The sequence below is a fragment of the Arabidopsis thaliana genome, chromosome 5 (assembly GCF_000001735.4).
Source record: "Arabidopsis thaliana chromosome 5, partial sequence".
Taxonomy (NCBI): Eukaryota; Viridiplantae; Streptophyta; class Magnoliopsida; order Brassicales; family Brassicaceae; genus Arabidopsis; species Arabidopsis thaliana.
Window position 1 is genome coordinate 1398420 of NC_003076.8, and position 17410 is coordinate 1415829.

At 35.7% G+C, this 17410-nt stretch overlaps 6 protein-coding genes across 10 annotated transcripts; 2 read left to right on the forward strand and 4 right to left on the reverse strand.

Moving 5' to 3' along the window:
- Positions 1 to 975: 975 nt before the first annotated feature.
- OFP13 (ovate family protein 13) lies at positions 976 to 2365 on the forward strand. Its single transcript, NM_120564.2, has one exon. The coding sequence runs from the start codon at positions 1266 to 1268 to the stop codon at positions 2046 to 2048; it is 783 nt and encodes a 260-aa protein (NP_196102.1). The 5' UTR covers positions 976 to 1265; the 3' UTR covers positions 2049 to 2365.
- Positions 2366 to 3563: 1198 nt separating this feature from the next.
- On the reverse strand, positions 3564 to 5717 carry AT5G04830 (Nuclear transport factor 2 (NTF2) family protein). Of its 2 annotated transcripts, NM_180435.4 has the most exons (7): positions 5352 to 5717; positions 5158 to 5254; positions 4606 to 4689; positions 4469 to 4508; positions 4298 to 4366; positions 4103 to 4212; positions 3564 to 4013 (listed from the first exon to the last, which is right to left on the reverse strand). In NM_180435.4, exons 2-7 carry the CDS (start codon positions 5250 to 5252, stop codon positions 3875 to 3877), a joined length of 537 nt encoding a protein of 178 aa, NP_850766.1. In that variant the 5' UTR covers positions 5253 to 5254; positions 5352 to 5717; the 3' UTR covers positions 3564 to 3874. The 2 variants fall into 2 exon arrangements, with proteins under 2 accessions (NP_850766.1, NP_568142.1); NM_120565.3 differs by having other exon boundaries at positions 3626 to 4013; positions 5158 to 5426.
- A 1044-nt stretch (positions 5718 to 6761) lies between these two features.
- On the forward strand, positions 6762 to 9543 carry AT5G04840 (bZIP protein). 2 transcript variants are annotated; one of them, NM_120566.6, is made up of 5 exons: positions 6762 to 7082; positions 7573 to 8121; positions 8527 to 8602; positions 8823 to 8949; positions 9045 to 9543. In NM_120566.6, exons 2-5 carry the CDS (start codon positions 7586 to 7588, stop codon positions 9227 to 9229), a joined length of 924 nt encoding a protein of 307 aa, NP_196104.2. In that variant the 5' UTR covers positions 6762 to 7082; positions 7573 to 7585; the 3' UTR covers positions 9230 to 9543. The 2 variants fall into 2 exon arrangements, with proteins under 2 accessions (NP_196104.2, NP_001330780.1); NM_001342793.1 differs by having other exon boundaries at positions 8823 to 9543.
- VPS60.2 (SNF7 family protein) lies at positions 9521 to 11516 on the reverse strand. Of its 2 annotated transcripts, NM_120567.3 has the most exons (7): positions 11319 to 11516; positions 10934 to 11085; positions 10758 to 10851; positions 10601 to 10672; positions 10402 to 10513; positions 10136 to 10290; positions 9521 to 9880 (listed from the first exon to the last, which is right to left on the reverse strand). In NM_120567.3, the coding sequence occupies exons 1-7, from the start codon at positions 11385 to 11387 to the stop codon at positions 9827 to 9829; spliced, it is 708 nt and encodes a 235-aa protein (NP_568143.1). In that variant the 5' UTR covers positions 11388 to 11516; the 3' UTR covers positions 9521 to 9826. The 2 variants fall into 2 exon arrangements, with proteins under 2 accessions (NP_568143.1, NP_001190228.1); NM_001203299.1 differs by having other exon boundaries at positions 9600 to 9880; positions 10136 to 10513; positions 11319 to 11474.
- Positions 11517 to 12107: 591 nt separating this feature from the next.
- AT5G04853 (uncharacterized protein) lies at positions 12108 to 12284 on the reverse strand (the record flags this gene model as incomplete). The annotated part of the gene is made up of 1 exon (NM_001125699.1): positions 12108 to 12284. The coding sequence occupies one exon, from the start codon at positions 12282 to 12284 to the stop codon at positions 12108 to 12110; it is 177 nt and encodes a 58-aa protein (NP_001119171.1).
- An 845-nt stretch (positions 12285 to 13129) lies between these two features.
- Positions 13130 to 16303, reverse strand: AT5G04860 (splicing factor 3A subunit). 2 transcript variants are annotated; one of them, NM_120568.4, is made up of 4 exons: positions 15666 to 16303; positions 15330 to 15485; positions 14555 to 15241; positions 13134 to 14471 (listed from the first exon to the last, which is right to left on the reverse strand). In NM_120568.4, exons 1-4 carry the CDS (start codon positions 16038 to 16040, stop codon positions 13341 to 13343), a joined length of 2349 nt encoding a protein of 782 aa, NP_196106.1. In that variant the 5' UTR covers positions 16041 to 16303; the 3' UTR covers positions 13134 to 13340. The 2 variants fall into 2 exon arrangements, with proteins under 2 accessions (NP_001330657.1, NP_196106.1); NM_001342794.1 differs by lacking the exon at positions 15666 to 16303 and having other exon boundaries at positions 13130 to 14471; positions 15330 to 15553.
- Between the last annotated feature and the right edge of the window lie 1107 nt (positions 16304 to 17410).

Here is a 17410-nt window from a genome sequence, read left to right on the forward strand (position 1 = left end):
ACGTTGACCGAGAGTATTAGAAGCTCACAGTGCTTATAGGAAAGTCAAAACTGACTGCATCAGTACGATTTTTACGTGTTCGTTTATGGATTATATAATACAAAATAGCTTATACATCAGTTTTAAAAAAATTAAACAAATTAATTAAGATGTAAAACACTATTAAAGTCGTAAAGAGAGAGTAATTAAAAATGAGAAGAAGATTTGACAAGACGAGCCAATAGACAAGAATGTAGTACCGTCAATCAACCTTTATAAAGTAGTAGTAGTATATAAAATTACTAAATGTTTATTGGGATTTGTTTTTCTGCAACATTTTCTTGTAAGCAATCGTTTTTAATGCTTTGTGTTCTGCACAGTGCTTTGTCATTGGCTCGGGACTAACATTTTTTCTAGTATTATTTTATTTTATTTTAATTAAAATATTTAATTTTTCTTGTCTTCAACCAAATTGAATGCTACTGCTGTGTCTTACTATACTTGTTCATGAGTATAATATTATCATCTTAAATTTAGATAACAAAGACAAAATAAAAATTCAAATTCCCATAGAGCCATTATATCGTGTTTGCATGAAACTTTTGTTAGTTAAAAAATACAAATTCAACCTCTCCAACAAGGCAATAACAACCCATGGAGCTAATAATATGTAAACTGCATGAGGATAAGTGTTTTCGTCACACAAGAAGATTGTCAATTTTTCAAAACAGCAAAATATTTGTAAAAAACATAATTCTTCCACTCATGTGTATATCAATAAAATCACAACGACAAAAACATTATTGTAAAATGTAGCAATAAACTATTTGTAAAAATAATATATCTCCATTATAAAAACATTTTTGTAAAATTGATCAATTATTAGATCGAATAGTGTAGAAAAAACCAATATTAAAAATTTGGATTGTAGCAAATCAAATATTGGAAAAAACTATTGAAATCCCGGTTGAACAGAAAACGAATCGAAAAAGCTAACCACAAAGCAAAACAAAAACAAACTATCAACTTCAATCATCGTAATTTTTATAGTTAAGACTTTAGACTAAATAAGTAAAAGCACTTCAAATAACTAACCAGAAAAAAATGGAAAATTAACAACAAATAGAAAAATATCCCAAAATTAAATAGACACATGACCTGACCCCACCAGCTCTCTCTTCTCTCCCCATATATCGCATTCCCTCCAACTCCTTCCTCTTCCATTAATTACTAAACCCAAACCCAACCAAAGATCTTCACAAAGAAAAAAACAATTGGTGGTATCAATGGGGAAGAAGAAGATGAAACTCTCTTCTCTGTTCAAAGGCGGAGCCGGAGGATTACTAGCGGTTCCTCTCTGTTACAATGCCAAAACTCTTTCGTTCCGAGTCGGCGACGACATGATCAAGACGGTGAACTCTGTTTTCTTCGACCACCACCACAACAACAACAATGGAGGAGATTTGTTGGAAGCGGAGACGCCTGAGTCATGGTTTACTAACTCGTCCGAGACAGCGAGTCACTCAACCGAGTCGGATCAAGACCTTGACGCTGAGTCCTTAGAGATGGTGGTTCGTGGCGTTGTTAGATCGGAGCGGTTATTCTTCGATCCAGGAGTTACGAGTTCGATTCTGGAAGAGATTGAAGAGAAATCGAAATCGGATTTGAAATCGAAGGAAACGGTTGCGGTGGGAGAAGATCGGAGTACGCCGATTGAGGAGATTAGTGTCGCGGTGGCGATGGAATCCGAGGATCCGTACGGTGATTTCCGGCGATCGATGGAGGAGATGGTGACGAGTCACGGTGAGTTGGCTAAAGATTGGGAGAGCTTGGAATCGATGCTCGCTTGGTATTTGAGGATGAATGGGAGGAAGAGTCACGGCGTTATCGTCAGTGCTTTTGTTGATCTTCTCTCTGGACTCTCTGATTCCGGCGCCGGAATAACGTCGGCTTCGGTATCGGATTCGGCTCGTTATTCAACCGCCGTTTCGTCTTTGCCGTCGTCGCCGGTTTATTCGTTATCTCAAGGTCAGACGGAGATTCAAGAGGAAGAGAGACGGAGCTGTTAAAAATAAAAAAAGGCTTAAGATTCGGTTTTAAATTTTTTAATCTCCGGTTTTGTTTAGATTAATTAACCCTTTTTGGATTTTGTAAAAAGTAATTAGTGGTTAGAGGAAAAAGAACCATTAAATATATATCAAAAATATTTTTAGAGCCATTATTGTTGATTTATGTGTATAACAGTGCCTTTTGTCATAACTCGAAAGTTACACTATTTTTCCCCCAAAATTCATGAAACTCAGCGAAGTTTATGCCAACAGATTCAGAGAAATTTTGTATAACAGCCCCATTTTAAAAGGAAATATACATAAGAATAAATTCTGTGATACTTCTTTTTATTTAAGCTCTTTATTTTTTACTTCTTTTTTAGGTTTTAAAGGACATAGAATTATAATTTCTCATTTTTTTTGCAGGCATATTATATAGCCTTTCTCATTAGATGTAGGCATGTAGCTCCTTTGGCATCCATATTAAAAATTTTTTTGTCACAAATATTGGACCTTACATTTTTTTTCCCCAAATAAAATTTGGTATTACGAATTTTCGATGGTTACACAAGGACTACTACACTAACATAAACTGTAAGACTCATTAAATATCATGCTCGGATAATTCATGTATTAACATTAATAACATAGAGATTTTATTTATTGATTTGACTCTTAAAAGCATCATCACGTAAGATATTTAGCAAAACCCTTTTTGTGATATCCATGCTGGAGTTAAAATCTTGAAAATAAGCGTAATAGAAACACCCGTAGTGTATGTATAAATGTAATTGTCATGAACTTATGAGATTCAAGTTTTAAAAATACAGAAAAGGATAGTGTATTTACGAGGGTGCATTAAAAGAGAATGTTGGTCTATAGTAACGTTTGAATTGAAATGTTACAAAAGAGATTTGTAATTTGTATTTTGTATTGTGAAGTGAATGGAGTAACATGAGATGAGCAATGGTGCTGTGGTCAGTGGTCACACACACACAGGCCCTGTGAATCCCAACATCATAGACCTACTCACTTCTCTCTTATCTCTTTTCATTTATTACTCTACATTTAATTTTGGGACCAACCTAGACGACGACGTTTATTTGTTTTTGTTTTGTTTGTTTTGTTTTGTTTCCTTTCTTTTCATAATTTTAGAGCTATGCATGTTCTCATTCCTCCTCAATTTCACAAAATTGATTTTTCTATAGGAAACACATATAACATAGGGCTGGTCCTCAAATATATACGAGATAGTATACAATTTGGAGTTTTTCAAGAGTACAGAAAAACTATAGCCAAATATTTGTAACAAATAAAAACACAGAACTGTGTCTGTCACAAACATAGCGTCTAACAGTTACTTTTACACAGCTTGTTTTCTTTGTTTCTACGGTACTTACAAAAACCAGAGTCATTTTTCGTCTTCTACAAGTATATAACAGGGGCCCAAACACAGTACATGCACAAAATCTAATATCTAAATACATTACGTCAAGCACGAGACCAAAAGTAAATGGATACTTTAGATTTGACAGTGAAGGCCCATTTGAGGGAGGTTCTTCGATCCGGCCCCACGTCGGTTTATTTTGATTTAGGATAATTCAAACCCAAAAGCTAACCAAAATCAGTATGGTTCAAGTTTGTTCAACTACAAGAATTTTCCATTCAAATTCAGTTATTGACTGTATCGTACCAGACTAAAAACCAACAGACGATTAACATACTGTATTACATATTTTTAAACTAAATTCGAAACCAAATCGATTAAAGGAGTTTCTTAAATTCAAGTAGTGTTTTGAAGAAACTGAACACTATAACATGATGTGTGTTTTGTATTTTCCATTTGTTCATTGGGAGTCAGGATCTTTACCAAAACCCATCATGGCATGAGTCGCTAGCATCAAGCCTCTTCGACCCATCTCCATTACCCGTCCGACTAATGGAAAGCTAACCGTGTCTCTGTTCCTCAGAGGTTTCTTGTCCCACCTTATACACACCATTCACCAACAAGTTAAGGCAATGAACTAATACAAAAAGTCAGCGTTTATGAGAAAGGTTAGCTGCAGGGTTATTACCAGTCTTCATGTCGAACGATCTTCCCGTCCTCGACATAGAGCTTAATGAGAGAGATCATATCTATGTTCCTTCCCATGATCTTGTAGTGTTGTTTGTTGTCAATTAGTATCTGTTTTTCCCACAAGTTGTTTATGTTATATTTAGATACTAAAAAGGAACCACGAGACCATGTTATAGTAAACGAGGATTCTAACCTCTTTCTTCCCCGGCGAGGTTTCACTTTCTTGAATATGATATTCAACTATTTTCGACTCACCAAACACCTATAGTAAAATAATTATGATGTGAGGTTGAGGGAGATAGTTCCATCATCATAGTAGTTAACAAAGAAGTGACTAGTGAGGGAACGAGAGTTTGACAAAAACCTTAGGGAGTGAATAAAATGCTGATTTGATCTGCTTCACTCTGAAAAAGCCAAGGGTCAAAAATAGAAATTTCAAAGTGAGTAAATGATCTCTGCAATAGTAGAAAGAAAGAATATTTAGTTGGAAGATTGACATACCCCTGAGCATGCGTCAAAGGGTCTTCAAATGAAGCATTTGGTGCATACATGTCAAAATCGTTGGCTTTTGCACTAGACCCGTACCTAATTCAAAATCAAAACTCGCATTAGATATTTAGTAACTTGATGCTTTTGTAATTCAACAAAAAGCCATGAAAAGACTTATCACAATCACAATCTACAAACTAAAAATTTATACAGTGCTCATGTGTGAGAACGACAACAAACTTATGATAAACATTGGGATGCAAGGAACAAGTAGGATTAAGTTAAGCACACAATTGACACCAATTTCGTCAATCACTGCGGATGGATTCACCATGATCTACGGTTAGGCAAATAACCAAAACCAAATCGAAAGAAACCAAAATGAACAAAACATATTCCAAAAAACTGAACCAGATTGAATCTAAACCTATTTGTCCTAGATAAAGCAGTATCTAAACCGGACCTAAATCGGACAGAACAAACCAAGTGGATAATCAATAAGGCCACAGTACTAAATTTCACGAAGAACCTCAATTTTTAGAAAAATCAAACAAGAAGGCTCACAAGTTGAGAAGATGAGGCATGATTTTATCAGCAAATCGCTTGTTCGATTTCAATTCGCAAGCTCCTTTGCCTTCGCATTCCCGCGCTGGATCCATCGCTGTTTCATTTTCACATCACCAGAAAATCGAAGAAGAAGATGAAGAGCCTCTCTCATCCACAAACCAACAATAATCAGATCGTACAAGGAAACGAACCTGAATTCGGATTCTGGTGTTGCTTCTCCACGGATGTTGTAAAGATTTTCCTGAGAAAATATCGAAAGAGACGATTGAGAGATGAACAACAATAGAAACTAAAATTGAAGCGAGGGAAGGAGTGATCTTTGTTAATAGAGATGAAACTGGATCGTGGTGGATTAGCTTCCACGTGACACAATCTTCTCCATACGTAACCGTTGATTATTCCAACGGAGAAAATGTGCCTTTATTTTTCCTAGTCCCTTTTAATTATTAGTATGAGTGAAAAATATTACAAAGTTGAAAATGTGATTCGTGCTATTTAATTTATGTATCACAAAAATTTAAAGCAAAGATGAGGAATAATTAGATTTCAGATCTTCAAACAAAATATACGGTAGGTGACTATTCTTTTTCCGAACCATTTTAGTTACCTTCATTTTGAAGCTTAAAATTTTTGTTTGACTTTGACATGTATTTTTGTCTTAACATTCCAATGCTAATCATTAGTACCATTACTCTGTTAATATATACTCCCTCTTTTGTTTATTAATCTAAATTCTTGAATGGAAAAAATGTTGCAAAAGATATAATTTTGAAGTCTTCTATGTATTTTTAAGTAGTTATTAATGATGAATTGTAGATTTCAAAAATAAATAACTACAAAATTATTGGTTTAAAGTTGTAAAAAATTATTAATCACAAAAGGAATAAATTTATAATCTATTTTTAATAGGTGTAACAAAACTTAAAATTTGGAATAATAACGAACAGAAAGAATAATGTTTTTTTCATTATTTCATGCTATAATAATAATTTAATACTACAAATGAGAATACAAAAAATCTCAACTTTGCGTAAACGACACAAAGTACTAATAAATATTATAACACTAAACGTTTGGAGAAGCAGAACAGCTGTTTTTCTCTATTTATTATTATTTGGTTCTCTGATAACAGCTGTTTTATTGGTCAACTCTATTTGGTTAAACTTAAATCTTTGACCCGAAACAAAAAAAAAAAAAGGCCAAAACGAGGCCCTTGATTGAATTAAAAATCTCTTGGTTAACAACTATTTAAAGATACATCGCCACTTTGGTAATCAATACGCAAAACGTTACTAACAAATATGTGTTAAGCGAAGTTAGTTAGATCATTACTTTTTAACTATTCAACATTTTGATGACCCCAAATATATAAATTCCACCACTTCTTCTCCACCATCACAAATCACATTTTAAAAAGACACTTAAAAGACTCACTTCTTTACAATAAATTCTTCCCGAACGTTCTAGACTAATAAATGTAAATGCCACAATCAGATCAAATATCTTAATCAATGTGACAACACAAATATAAACAATTTTTTTTAAAAATTTTATAACAAAAAAGTACGGATGGAGATGGGTCAGTGAACCCTTTGCTTGACCAAATAATAAAAAAAAAAAAAACTCAAAGGGCCCAAAAGAGCCGTCCGTACGCCTCCTCCTCCAGCCAATTGGGGCTTTCAAATACACAATTCAATTCTGCGTTATACATTTATACGCAGCTGTGAGAAAGAGAGAGAGATAAAGCAAGCAACAGAATAAATTCTTCTCCTTTTCTTTTTTGTTGCAACTAGTGAAAGAGAAAGAGACGATCGCTTATTTTCTTCTTCTCCTACACTCTGCGTTTTTGCTCTCTTTTTACTCCGCATTGCTCCTCCGTTACTATCTTCGCCGGCGAAAATTTGTTTTCTTTTTCCCTGGAGGTAAACAAGCAACTGACGATTGACAAGTTGAATGCTTTGGTCTGTTTGATGTTTATGTATCTCATTATTCGAGTCAAAAGCACTGTAGATTTCAGGGTTCTCTTCTCTTTAATGTCTCTGCTGAAATTTCCAGTTTTTTCATTGCCGTTTCTTAAAATCTTGTAATGGGTTTTAGGGTAACTGTTCCATTGATTCAATGTTGTTCTTCTTCTTGTGATTTTTGTTTTTCTTTCACTCTTTTGTCTTGTGGGGTTAGTACAAGAATGGTTGTCGGAATTTCACAAATTTGTTTTACTAAAAAAATACTTTTTTCTTTCTTTCTGGGATTGAGGTTTGTGTTTGCTAGCTGAGAATAAAAATCAATCTTTAAGAGCTGTAGAATTGAATATCTGGAAGCTTTCATTGCGTAGAAGCTATAGCTTCTTAAGGTTGATGATAAGTGAAGTTTACTTTTAGCTAAGAAAGCTTTTTTGGATTGTTGATTTATTAGGTAAATTCGAATCATGTCAAGGCCTGCTCCGCTTCCACCTCGTTGCCCGATTCCAAAGAAACTTTCTTTGAGTCCAGTTGCAGATACATTCTACTCTTCTTCCTCACCCATTGAATCATACATTGGTCAATACAAGTCTTCTACTCAAGATTCCAGGCTCGAAGATCAACCTGCTTGGCTTGATGAGTTGCTCTGTGACAAAACTGATGGGTTGCTCACTAGAGGAGGTCCTCTGCGCCGCTCAGCTAGCGACTCAGTTGTGCTTTTGGGAGACATTTCTGCTACTTTTTCTGGTTTTGATCAAAGTGAGGATGAAGAAAGTTTGAGTTCTGAAGCTTGTGGGGACTTGGAGTCTGCTTGTGTATATGGTCCCAACTCGCCAAGAGCAAAGAACAACTCTAGCTTCTCTAACAACCCTATTGCTTCTGCCTTTTCGGATTATGGTTCTCAGACACCGCCTCAGAACTTGGATGATACGGTGAAAGGGATCAACCGTTCACCTGTTGCTGAAAATGCGTGTGGTTCAATGGGCATACCAAATGCAAAAAGGTGAGAGAACATTAATCTTCTTAAGACATTATTATTTAACATCATTACTTTATTTGTGTAGAAATTGATAAGCTTTGGTCCCTTAAGAGTAGTATTCTTTATCGGCTAATGTTGCTAATATTAATTCGGCTGCATCAAGTCTAGTCCATAAGCTCCTATGTGGTACCTCTGTGTCTATTCTAGATCAAGATACATCGGTTTCTGGTTTGTCAGTGAGAAGGAAGAAAAGAATAGTTCCATATCTCTGTTTTACACTTGGATTTGTAGTTGGTGGGGATTCTTATGACTACTAAATTGGCAGAAATATGTGTCTGTGTCCACAAGAGTGCTCTTAGAATGCCAATTCGGTACTTTTACATTATCTTGTTGTGTCATATGTTGATTTTTCTATCTTTACTCTGCCAGGAACCCGGGACAGCGTTCAAGGGTTCGTAAGCTCCAGTACATTGCTGAACTTGAGAGAACAGTAGGCATGTTGCAGGTAGAGATTCCATTCAAGCTGTGCGCTTTCTTAAAACACAATCGTTATTTTTTCTGTGGACAGTTATATGTACAAAATGCAATGTTGTATGTTAGATCTCTGTGGTAAGATGATCTAGTTGTTGGTGTTACTACATAGTTAGATGCAGAGCAGTAAAACATTATACAGAAACCTAGCACATTGTTTTTGGTAGTAACCAAATAGCAATCTCGTTTTGCAGACGGTGGAAGCAGATTTATCAGTGAGAGTGGCTTCACTTCTTCAGACACGAGCAACACTGTCCCTGGAGAATAGCCAGTTGAAGCAGCAGATGGCGATACTAAAGCAGGACAAGCTCATAAGGGAAGGTAAATAAAAACATGACATAAACCACACATTCAAGGAGTCTGAATTACAGCTTGTGATCGATCCACTGATGCTTGTTCCGAAATATTTTCTGTAGGTGAGTATCAGTTACTGAAGAAGGAAGCTCAGAGATTGAAATCTGGATTGGGATACTTAGGGAGCACTAACAACAGTAACAGGCTGGTGAGGTCATATTCTGCTGGTTCAAATGTAGCTCCAAGGACAGCTTCGTCCCACTTGGACTGGAATTTGCTAGATCTGACCAAACTCAATCTCAACTAAAGACAAAACCCTCCATAAGAATAAGTAGCTTAAGGAATTCAAGAGTTAACAGTTCTATGTTCGGAAAATGAACAAATCTTTGTCGATTTGTATAAATATGATTTAGGAGTATAAAGTATCCCACTGTCTTGGGATGTAGTCTTTTTTAGCTAAAATGCTCTGATATTGGAGACATTTTAAGGGTTCCTATTTTGTAGCTCATTGAGTAATTGTGGTGGCTTTGACTGAGAGTATTCTTCTATTTCTGGTGTTCTAAAAAGCTATTAATTTGATGAACGTTGGGATCTAATATCACTAAAATGTATGCATTTGAGTATTACTATAACAAATAATTTGGGCTTCATGTTTCATGTTCAACTTCTCAAGAAACTCAAAAACTTCACTTCTCAGCAACATATCTTACACATCATTTAGAATGCGATGCTGTAGACTCCCGATTAGATTTCCTTATAAAATAATATAATACAGACCAAATCTGAGGATTCAAGGTTAATGAAACTGCTAAGCAAAAAACTTATTACATACAGTAACAAGACTTTAAAAGCATAGTCGCTGGAGATGAATATTTATGCACACAAAGAGGTGTGTAAATGGGATTTAGCCCCGAAGTGATGCACGTGGTACCGCTGGTAATCCCCATTCATCTTCAGCCTGTTCATCATTACACCATCATAAAAATCTCTCAGCAGACATATAAAATAAGTTCCAAGTCCAGAGTGTGTAATATTCGGTAGTTATTGAGTAAGAAAAATATGCAAAAAGCCATCATCACTCATTTAGTAATCAAGCAATTTGTGTGAATAAAGACTAGACCAGCCTCATAACTAAAGATAAGTTTGTAATAGGAGGACATTTGTTTTTAGAGGTTTATCATCTGAATTCTCAAATGAGTAAGTGGAAACTCACCTGAGCTCGTCCGGGTGGAGCTCCTGTATGCCCCATTGGTGCTGAAGGCAAGTTGAGCTCATCATTAAGATCCGGTTCCTTATCGGGTTGGAGATAAGAAGGCACTCCGTCTGCTTCAGTCTCGTTCCCCATGTCAGCTTCAAGAGCATCAAGCTCTGAATTCACAAACCGATATAACGTATAAGGAGCAGAATTTAACAAACACAGGGAAATTGTTTCTACCAACCCCAAGGACAAGCAGCATAAAGAGCAGAGAAAGAACTTACCGCCCAGGAGGTCATCTTCGTCAATGTCATCAGGAACATTGTAGCTCCTACCAAGTGTCTCTTGAATTTCAGAACTCTCATCCATTAAGTCCATCATATCATCTTGCAAATTCTGTGGTATACAACAAATAATTCTTAACCAAAACAGTATCTAGGAAGCAAACACACAAGAGAAGCTTGAATAAGAACCAAGACATACATCTATATCTTGAATCTTGACGGTTTTCATCATTCCTTTCAGCTCCTTGTTAGCAGATTTTAGCGCTGTCATCTGCATATTCATTCATGTACATGAGGTTTTGGTTCAATGTGCTATTTTTTACTAAGAAGATAAGAAAAAACTTATGAGTACATACAGTTTGTTGAGCATCTTTAAGGCCTTCAGCAGCAAATGAAACTTGATCAAGGTTAAAAGTCTGATTATAGAGCATGTCACGTTGTCCTTCATACCTAAGGAAAAATGGAAACAGTTGGTATTAAAATCCATATCATCAATGTCCATTGAGAGAAGAAGCAGAAAGAAAACACTGACATCTTCTTTTGCTTGAGAACTCTCATAGCACGAGCTTTGATAGCTTCTAGAGCAGGACCAGGTCTAGTCCTTTTGATCTGATCTTTGTATTTGCAGAGCTCAGCATCAAGCCTCTTAACTTTCTCTTCCACTGAATCTCCTCTTTTATTGATCTGAAAACATCAAAACTGGAATCAACATCAAGTAGCTCCTCAAAAGTTTTAACTATGATCTCACCACCCATCAGTTCATCTAAAATCCAAAGCTAAATCGCTATATCTCGAATAAAGCTGAGGAAAACAATGAAATTGAAAGAAACGAGAGAGAGAGAGAGAGAGAGAGAGAGAGAGAGAGAGAGAGAGAGAGAGAGAGAGAGAGAGAGAGAGAGAGAGAGAGGAGGAGGAACCCGATCAGAGGCATCTTGAATAGACGGAGGAGGCTCTTTGTTATTCTTCGCTCCAAAGATTCTCTTCATGTTTCTCCTTCAAATCAACTAATCTCTCTGCGCTATAATCAGATGATACAGACACAAAGCCTTCTCCGAAGAAGAAGAACTCGATTAAACTTATTTGCGTCCGGCCATAGCTTATATATTCAAATAAAATAAATCGGCATCATTTGTAAATCTTGACATGTAAATTATGTCCTTTACTTTTTTTGGTCTTTTTTCAATAACAGGCCTTAAAACACTTTGGGCTTGTAGCCTGGTAATTCTCGGCGCCGGCTCTTTTTTTTACTTTGTTCCCAAATTTTTATTTATTATTTATTTTTCATTAACATATAGTAGAAATAATTAAATTTCTTAGATTACGATTAATTCATAATTATTAAAAATAATTGATGTAACCACAATTTTATTGTTTTGTTAATAACATGTGAAAAACCTAAAAATATCAAATTCTTTTTTCCAAAATAATAATCTATTAGAAACACATGAATATTTAATTATTTATAAAATTTCTTAACTGTTTAGTTTTGTATAAGATATGGAGAACTGGTATGGAAAACTGAAAATCGACCGAGATGACAAGGCTAAGATATGAGTCTAAAAAAGATTATTTTTCATTCTTATGTTTTACTTTCTTTTTTACTTATTATTTGTTTGAGACAGAGTTGGAAGATGGAAGCCAAAACTGGCTTAACTAAGCCAAAAAATTTATTTTTCGTTCTTATGTTTTGCTTCTTTTTTTCTACATTATTGCTCGACGCATGGACGAGCTTGCTCGCGGTGGTACAGACAGTAGCACACTGCCGCAACCACCACGATCACAAATGCAAATGCCGCCATGACTCCGAACAACACCACTAAGCCGAAAGAAGAGTGAGACTGATGTGGTGGAAGCGGAAAGTCTTGATTCGTTGAGTTAATCATGGTGAGTGAGTTGCTTTTCCTTCACTCTTCTTCTTATCATTATATAGAACAGTGAAGATCAAAACCTGCAACCTACAGACTGTGAATTGCCAAGAGTGTCAATTGTAGTTGAAAACTTGTTTTTGGTTTTTCTAGTAAGTTTGAGATAAACGTATTACCTAGAATTCAAAAGTGATAGAGCCGTTAAAAATTTTCCGAATTGTTGATCTTTATAGGTTTTGAATTGTTGATCTTTTATTGGGAATTCTAGATAATGACAAGGCCCGCCTCGTTGCCCGATTCCAATGAAACAAGTCCCGTTGCATATTAATTCATAATCATTAAAAATATTTGATATGTAAATTATATCAAAAAATTTGTTTTGTTGATAAAATGTGAAAAACGTAAATATATCAACTTTTATTCCAAAATAATAATCTATTAGAAACATATGAGTATTTAACTATTTATAAATTTTTTTTACTGTTTAGCTTTGTATTGAGATATGGAAAAATGGTATGGAGAACCAAAGATCGACCGAGACGACAAGGCTAAAATATAAGTCTTGAAAACATTTTTTTTCATTCTTATGTTTTGCTTGGTTTTTGCTTATTATTTGCTTGGGACGAATTAGAAGATGGAAGGTGAGACTGGCTTAACTCATGGATGTTTCTTAACATTTTGAAGGTTTGAGTGGTTTTCTAGACACATCCACTTATGTATTGATTGAACATTGTAAATAAATTATAACTTGTAATTTTATTTAAATGGATGCTTAAGTAGACGATGTCACACTGATATCGGTATTCTGAATAGAGAGAAAACTTTTCTATTATATATTGATTTTGGTTTTGGATTCAATAACATTTAAGAAAAAACAGTTACCGATTTTATTAAATACTTATAATAACTCTGGTAAATTTCCTAAATACAAATTATTGGAGTGAGGAGTAAAAGTCTATCTCCACAGAAGACATTATGAACATCAAATTAGCCAGAAAAACACCAAAGGGGTTATCAAGTTATAAACATCAAAATTCACACAGAAGGAAAACTCCTTTTCTCTATACACTTCTCTTAAACTTTAACCCCCAAAAGCTCAGCCATTTCGCAACTAAACCCACCACTATTGCTGAATTGGCTCGCCAATGACCAAGCCACTGTCACAGACACAGCAGCTTCTGACACAGTTACTTCGGTTGCAGAGGATTCAAACATATTAGGTTGGTGGTGATGAAGGTGTTTCGTGTAGTGAAGCTCTATTTGAAGACGGTGATGCAAAGATGAAACCAGTCCTTTCTTCATATCAGCTTTCACTTGCTGTATTGGAATCGCTGCGAGAAAGCTCTTTATATACTCTCTACATGACTCTTTACCTCTACACACTACTTCTTCTTCTTCTTGTTCTTCTGATTCTTTTGATCTTTCGGGTTGCTCAGACTTGTTCTTACCACCTTGTTTCTGGTTTCCCATGTCGGCTTTGTTGTCTTTGATGACGGATGGTAATCTTTTGATCTCTGCATCTTTGTCAAATTTCAAGACATACGCTTGGTTGCAACCCTCATAGAGCCTCTCTCCAAGCGTGTCTATGATGTAATAAGCATCGTGGTTCACAAGGAGTACAAAGAAATGATCATTCCAGCTTACAATGTAGATCACAGGTTCGCTTGCCGACTCTTCTGGTTCTTGTTTCATGAGCTCTTCCCAGATACTGTCAAAGGACATTACACCTTTGAGAAAATCTAGACTAGCATCTTCTTTTCCTTCTTCTTCCTCTGATTTCTCTGGATGGAAAAACCCGATGAATGATCTTTCAGGGACTACACAGATGGGTCTGACTTTTGCCTGGAGAACCGTCTCGAGATCGAAATGTTTGTCTGGAAACCGTTCCCGGTATTCCTCGTTTTCACACATATTTCTCCACTCGGATGATCCTTCTCTGATAAGACTGTCAAACTCTGACCTTGTTGGGATTATGTCTCTGTTGGATCCTAACCAATGTGCCATCACTGCAACTAGAGCTGTGCAGGCGCTTTCTCCAGCAGCTCTCTCGCTTCTCTGATCAATTGATGCGAGAAATACTCGAGCCGTGAGTTTCATCAGCCCATCACGGCTTATAATCTCTTTGGTCTCCCAGCTACCAACAACGAAATCATCATCTCCAAACTGGGATAATGGTTTCATGATTGCATCATCAGACCTATACCACTGCAAGAGAATCAACCAAGAGTTAAGAAACAATATATTATGAAAACCGAGAACTATAAAACAAACGTAGTCAATGAACTTACATCAGAGTTAGACTCATCGGATGAACTTAGTTGTCTGCGGTCAAAATCGATATCATCACCTCCTTCTTCAAGACAATCCTTCTTAAGAAGAGGCTCGCCTTTCTGTTTAGGAGATCTAAAACTAAGTTTTCTCTTCTTCCAAGATAACATTCTCTTCTTAGACATTTGTCCTTTCGCCTGCTCCAAGCTTACTACATCATTGGAAACCTCATCACTGCAATGTCCTGTCTCTGCTAATGGACTGCGGTGACTGTAATATATCAAATCCTCGTCTTCGGGGTTTGTAACAGTATGAAATGAGCCTCTAGCCCAATTAGCAGAACGAAGTGTTTTGTAATTAACTGGATCAGCTAAGCTACTTTCATTCTCTTTGTTCTCTTCTGATTCATCTGCAGCATCACCTTCATCTAAAGAATCTGTATCAAAAGGATAACTAGAGTCAGAATCAAGATTTCTCTCCGGACTTTTGCCGTCACTTCCGCTTCCACTGCTTCCATCTTTCTCACTCTCCTTTTCCGATGCCTGTGTACTAGACATGCAATTGTTGAAGGTCTTCATCTTTCTCAGGCCTACTTTAACAACAGACTCAGCTTTCTCAGCCTCTGCGGAAAGAGGAGACCATAGAACAGGAAGAGCAGACCTCTGTCTTTCAGGCAACGATTCTTTAGGAGAAAACTGAAGGGATATCTGAACACAAAACAGACACCACAATGGTTAGAGAAATGAAACAATGATAAATTCAGAGAACTAGCTAACAAGCAAATCAATGACGCACATGAACATGTGGACTTCTCACAGATGATGAGTCACAATCCTTGAGAGGCACTTTGACTTGAACATCATCTTCTTTCATCAATGAAAAGTATTCTGCAATGTTCAGTGATGCCTTTCCAAAGCTACGAACTTTCTCCTTCGATCCTTGATTCAGTCCCTACACAACAAAAAAAAATCCACAAAATTCTTAACATATGTTCCAAAAATCTCTAGAGTGAATCAAAATCTAAATAACAGAGGACCTAAGCAAAGGTACAACCTTTAAACAGACCCTGATCATTCAGACATCAAAGTCAACGAAATTAAAAGAAGATAGGAGATAGAGAGAGAGACTAACACTGAAGACGGTTAAAGAAACGAACCAAGGAAGAAACGATCCTTCCTTGTAAACAGAGAATTCGCAAACCCTCTTAAACTCTTCGTTCCATTCAACGACGCCATCGCCGCGAAATCCACCTTCTTCGGTGAGATTCCGTACGACGGAGCGTTTGAGAGTAACCGATTTAGGTCCTTTCCATTTGATCTCAACAACAGGTCTCTTCCTCGTTGTTGTCCCTCCTCCTCGCTGACTCTGATCAGTACTATCATCGCCACCACCATCGGAATCCAACAAACCATCCATCTGGTGAACAACGACGATCACGTCGAATTTAACGGCGAAGAGCGGAGGCCACGGTGGCCAACGCATGATCTGTTTCATTTTGACCACCATACAATTCACAAGTGGCTGCAACAAAAAACCTAAAAGGTTTGGAATCTTAGAGAAAAAGGGTGTTGGAGTAATCGAGATTTGCGGAGGAAAGAATCGGATTTTAAGAGATGGAGATGGAGGATTTGGTGGACGCGGTGTGATTCAGACGCAAAATATTTGAAATTTGAAGAAAGTGAGAGACAGAGAGAGAAAAGAGTAGAGAGAAGGAATCTCTGCGTTTGTTTTCTTTAGAGTCAACCCTTATAGAGATAGAGAGAGAAAAGGACGGTAATATTAAATTGTTGATTACAATAATTAAATAATGTATATAATTTAAAATTATGTTTGACATTTTTTTCTTCTCTGTTTTTAGTATAAAAGCTTTATATAATTATCATTTTAGAGAAATATAATTAATTCTAAAACTGAAAATTATTTAACGTTGTGTGATTACCTTCTTTTCTTTTTTGTAACTACAATTTTCAAGTAGTCTGTTACTTTCTTTCTTTTTTCTTGTAAATATTATTGTAGAGATTTTGTTCACCGGTAATTATAAGATTATCCGGTTTAATATAGAGAAATGTGAGGAATAAGTCAATCTTTTATTGCATTTATAGATAAACCCAATAAATGCTATAACTAGTAAAAACGGCCATTTATATTGAGTAAAGTTGGATTTTTTATGGCTAAAGTTTAGGAATTTATATTATCTGCCATATTTGCTTACAGTGTTAATTAAAGCTACCAAAATTATTACTTTTGACTTAGTAAAGGAAAATTAATAACGATTAAAAAAACTTGTGTCAACTATTTTATCTGTAAGTTCTGACTAGATTTTTCTAATGATTTTGTTTCCATAAAGTTCTTTAAATTGCAGCCAGTAGCAGGATTCATATCTATAATAGACTCTAGAGGCTCTTTAAATCTTGATCACAAACTTCACAAGTATGACTTTTAATATGCATCAATTGTTTTTCACAAATTTATTTCGACCCCTCATAAGAAACTGTTCTTTTCTTTTTTTGCTTACTCAGAAAATTAATAAAATTTGTAGTGTTAACTAAATCTTATAGGCTTATAGCTAAGCTATTATTTTGTCCAATCCATGTGAAAGATAAGATTTTTAATGTACACGAAGGATAAGTTAGGTATGTCCTAATTCATAAAGATTTAGCTGCTAAGTCCTAACCATATGTCATTGCCTTAAAGTTAATACAGTCCCTACACTAACTCATGCTCCCATGATCCTTTTTGCTTTTTACTTCTTTTGTAATGGAAAATAAAACCACATTTTAATCCAGCGTAAAAAAAAAAAAAATCTTATGTGATGAGTATTTTTTTGATGTTGTGACAAACACGTACATTCTAAAACAATATGAGGTTTTTAGGGT

Excerpts from the sequence above, each read along its gene's own strand:
- AT5G04860 (NM_120568.4), bottom strand. The coding sequence starts at position 16,040 with ATGGTGGTCAAAATGAAACAGATCATGCGTTGGCCACCGTGGCCTCCG. Across the intron at positions 15,242-15,329 it reads TGAGAAGTCCACATGTTCAT|ATATCCCTTCAGTTTTCTCC; the intron begins GTGCGTCATTGA and ends TTTTGTGTTCAG. Across the intron at positions 14,472-14,554 it reads CCGATGAGTCTAACTCTGAT|TGGTATAGGTCTGATGATGC; the intron begins GTAAGTTCATTG and ends ATTCTCTTGCAG.
- AT5G04830 (NM_180435.4), bottom strand. The coding sequence starts at position 5,252 with ATGGATCCAGCGCGGGAATGCGAAGGCAAAGGAGCTTGCGAATTGAAA. Across the intron at positions 4,690-5,157 it reads ATGCCTCATCTTCTCAACTT|GTACGGGTCTAGTGCAAAAG; the intron begins GTGAGCCTTCTT and ends ATTTTGAATTAG. Across the intron at positions 4,213-4,297 it reads CCTCGCCGGGGAAGAAAGAG|ATACTAATTGACAACAAACA; the intron begins GTTAGAATCCTC and ends TGGGAAAAACAG.
- OFP13 (NM_120564.2), top strand. The coding sequence starts at position 1,266 with ATGGGGAAGAAGAAGATGAAACTCTCTTCTCTGTTCAAAGGCGGAGCC.
- VPS60.2 (NM_001203299.1), bottom strand. The coding sequence starts at position 11,387 with ATGAAGAGAATCTTTGGAGCGAAGAATAACAAAGAGCCTCCTCCGTCT. Across the intron at positions 10,673-10,757 it reads TTAAAGATGCTCAACAAACT|ATGACAGCGCTAAAATCTGC; the intron begins GTATGTACTCAT and ends ATGAATATGCAG. Across the intron at positions 10,514-10,600 it reads TCAAGATTCAAGATATAGAT|AATTTGCAAGATGATATGAT; the intron begins GTATGTCTTGGT and ends TGTATACCACAG.
- AT5G04840 (NM_120566.6), top strand. The coding sequence starts at position 7,586 with ATGTCAAGGCCTGCTCCGCTTCCACCTCGTTGCCCGATTCCAAAGAAA. Across the intron at positions 8,603-8,822 it reads GAACAGTAGGCATGTTGCAG|ACGGTGGAAGCAGATTTATC; the intron begins GTAGAGATTCCA and ends CTCGTTTTGCAG. Across the intron at positions 8,950-9,044 it reads GGACAAGCTCATAAGGGAAG|GTGAGTATCAGTTACTGAAG; the intron begins GTAAATAAAAAC and ends TATTTTCTGTAG.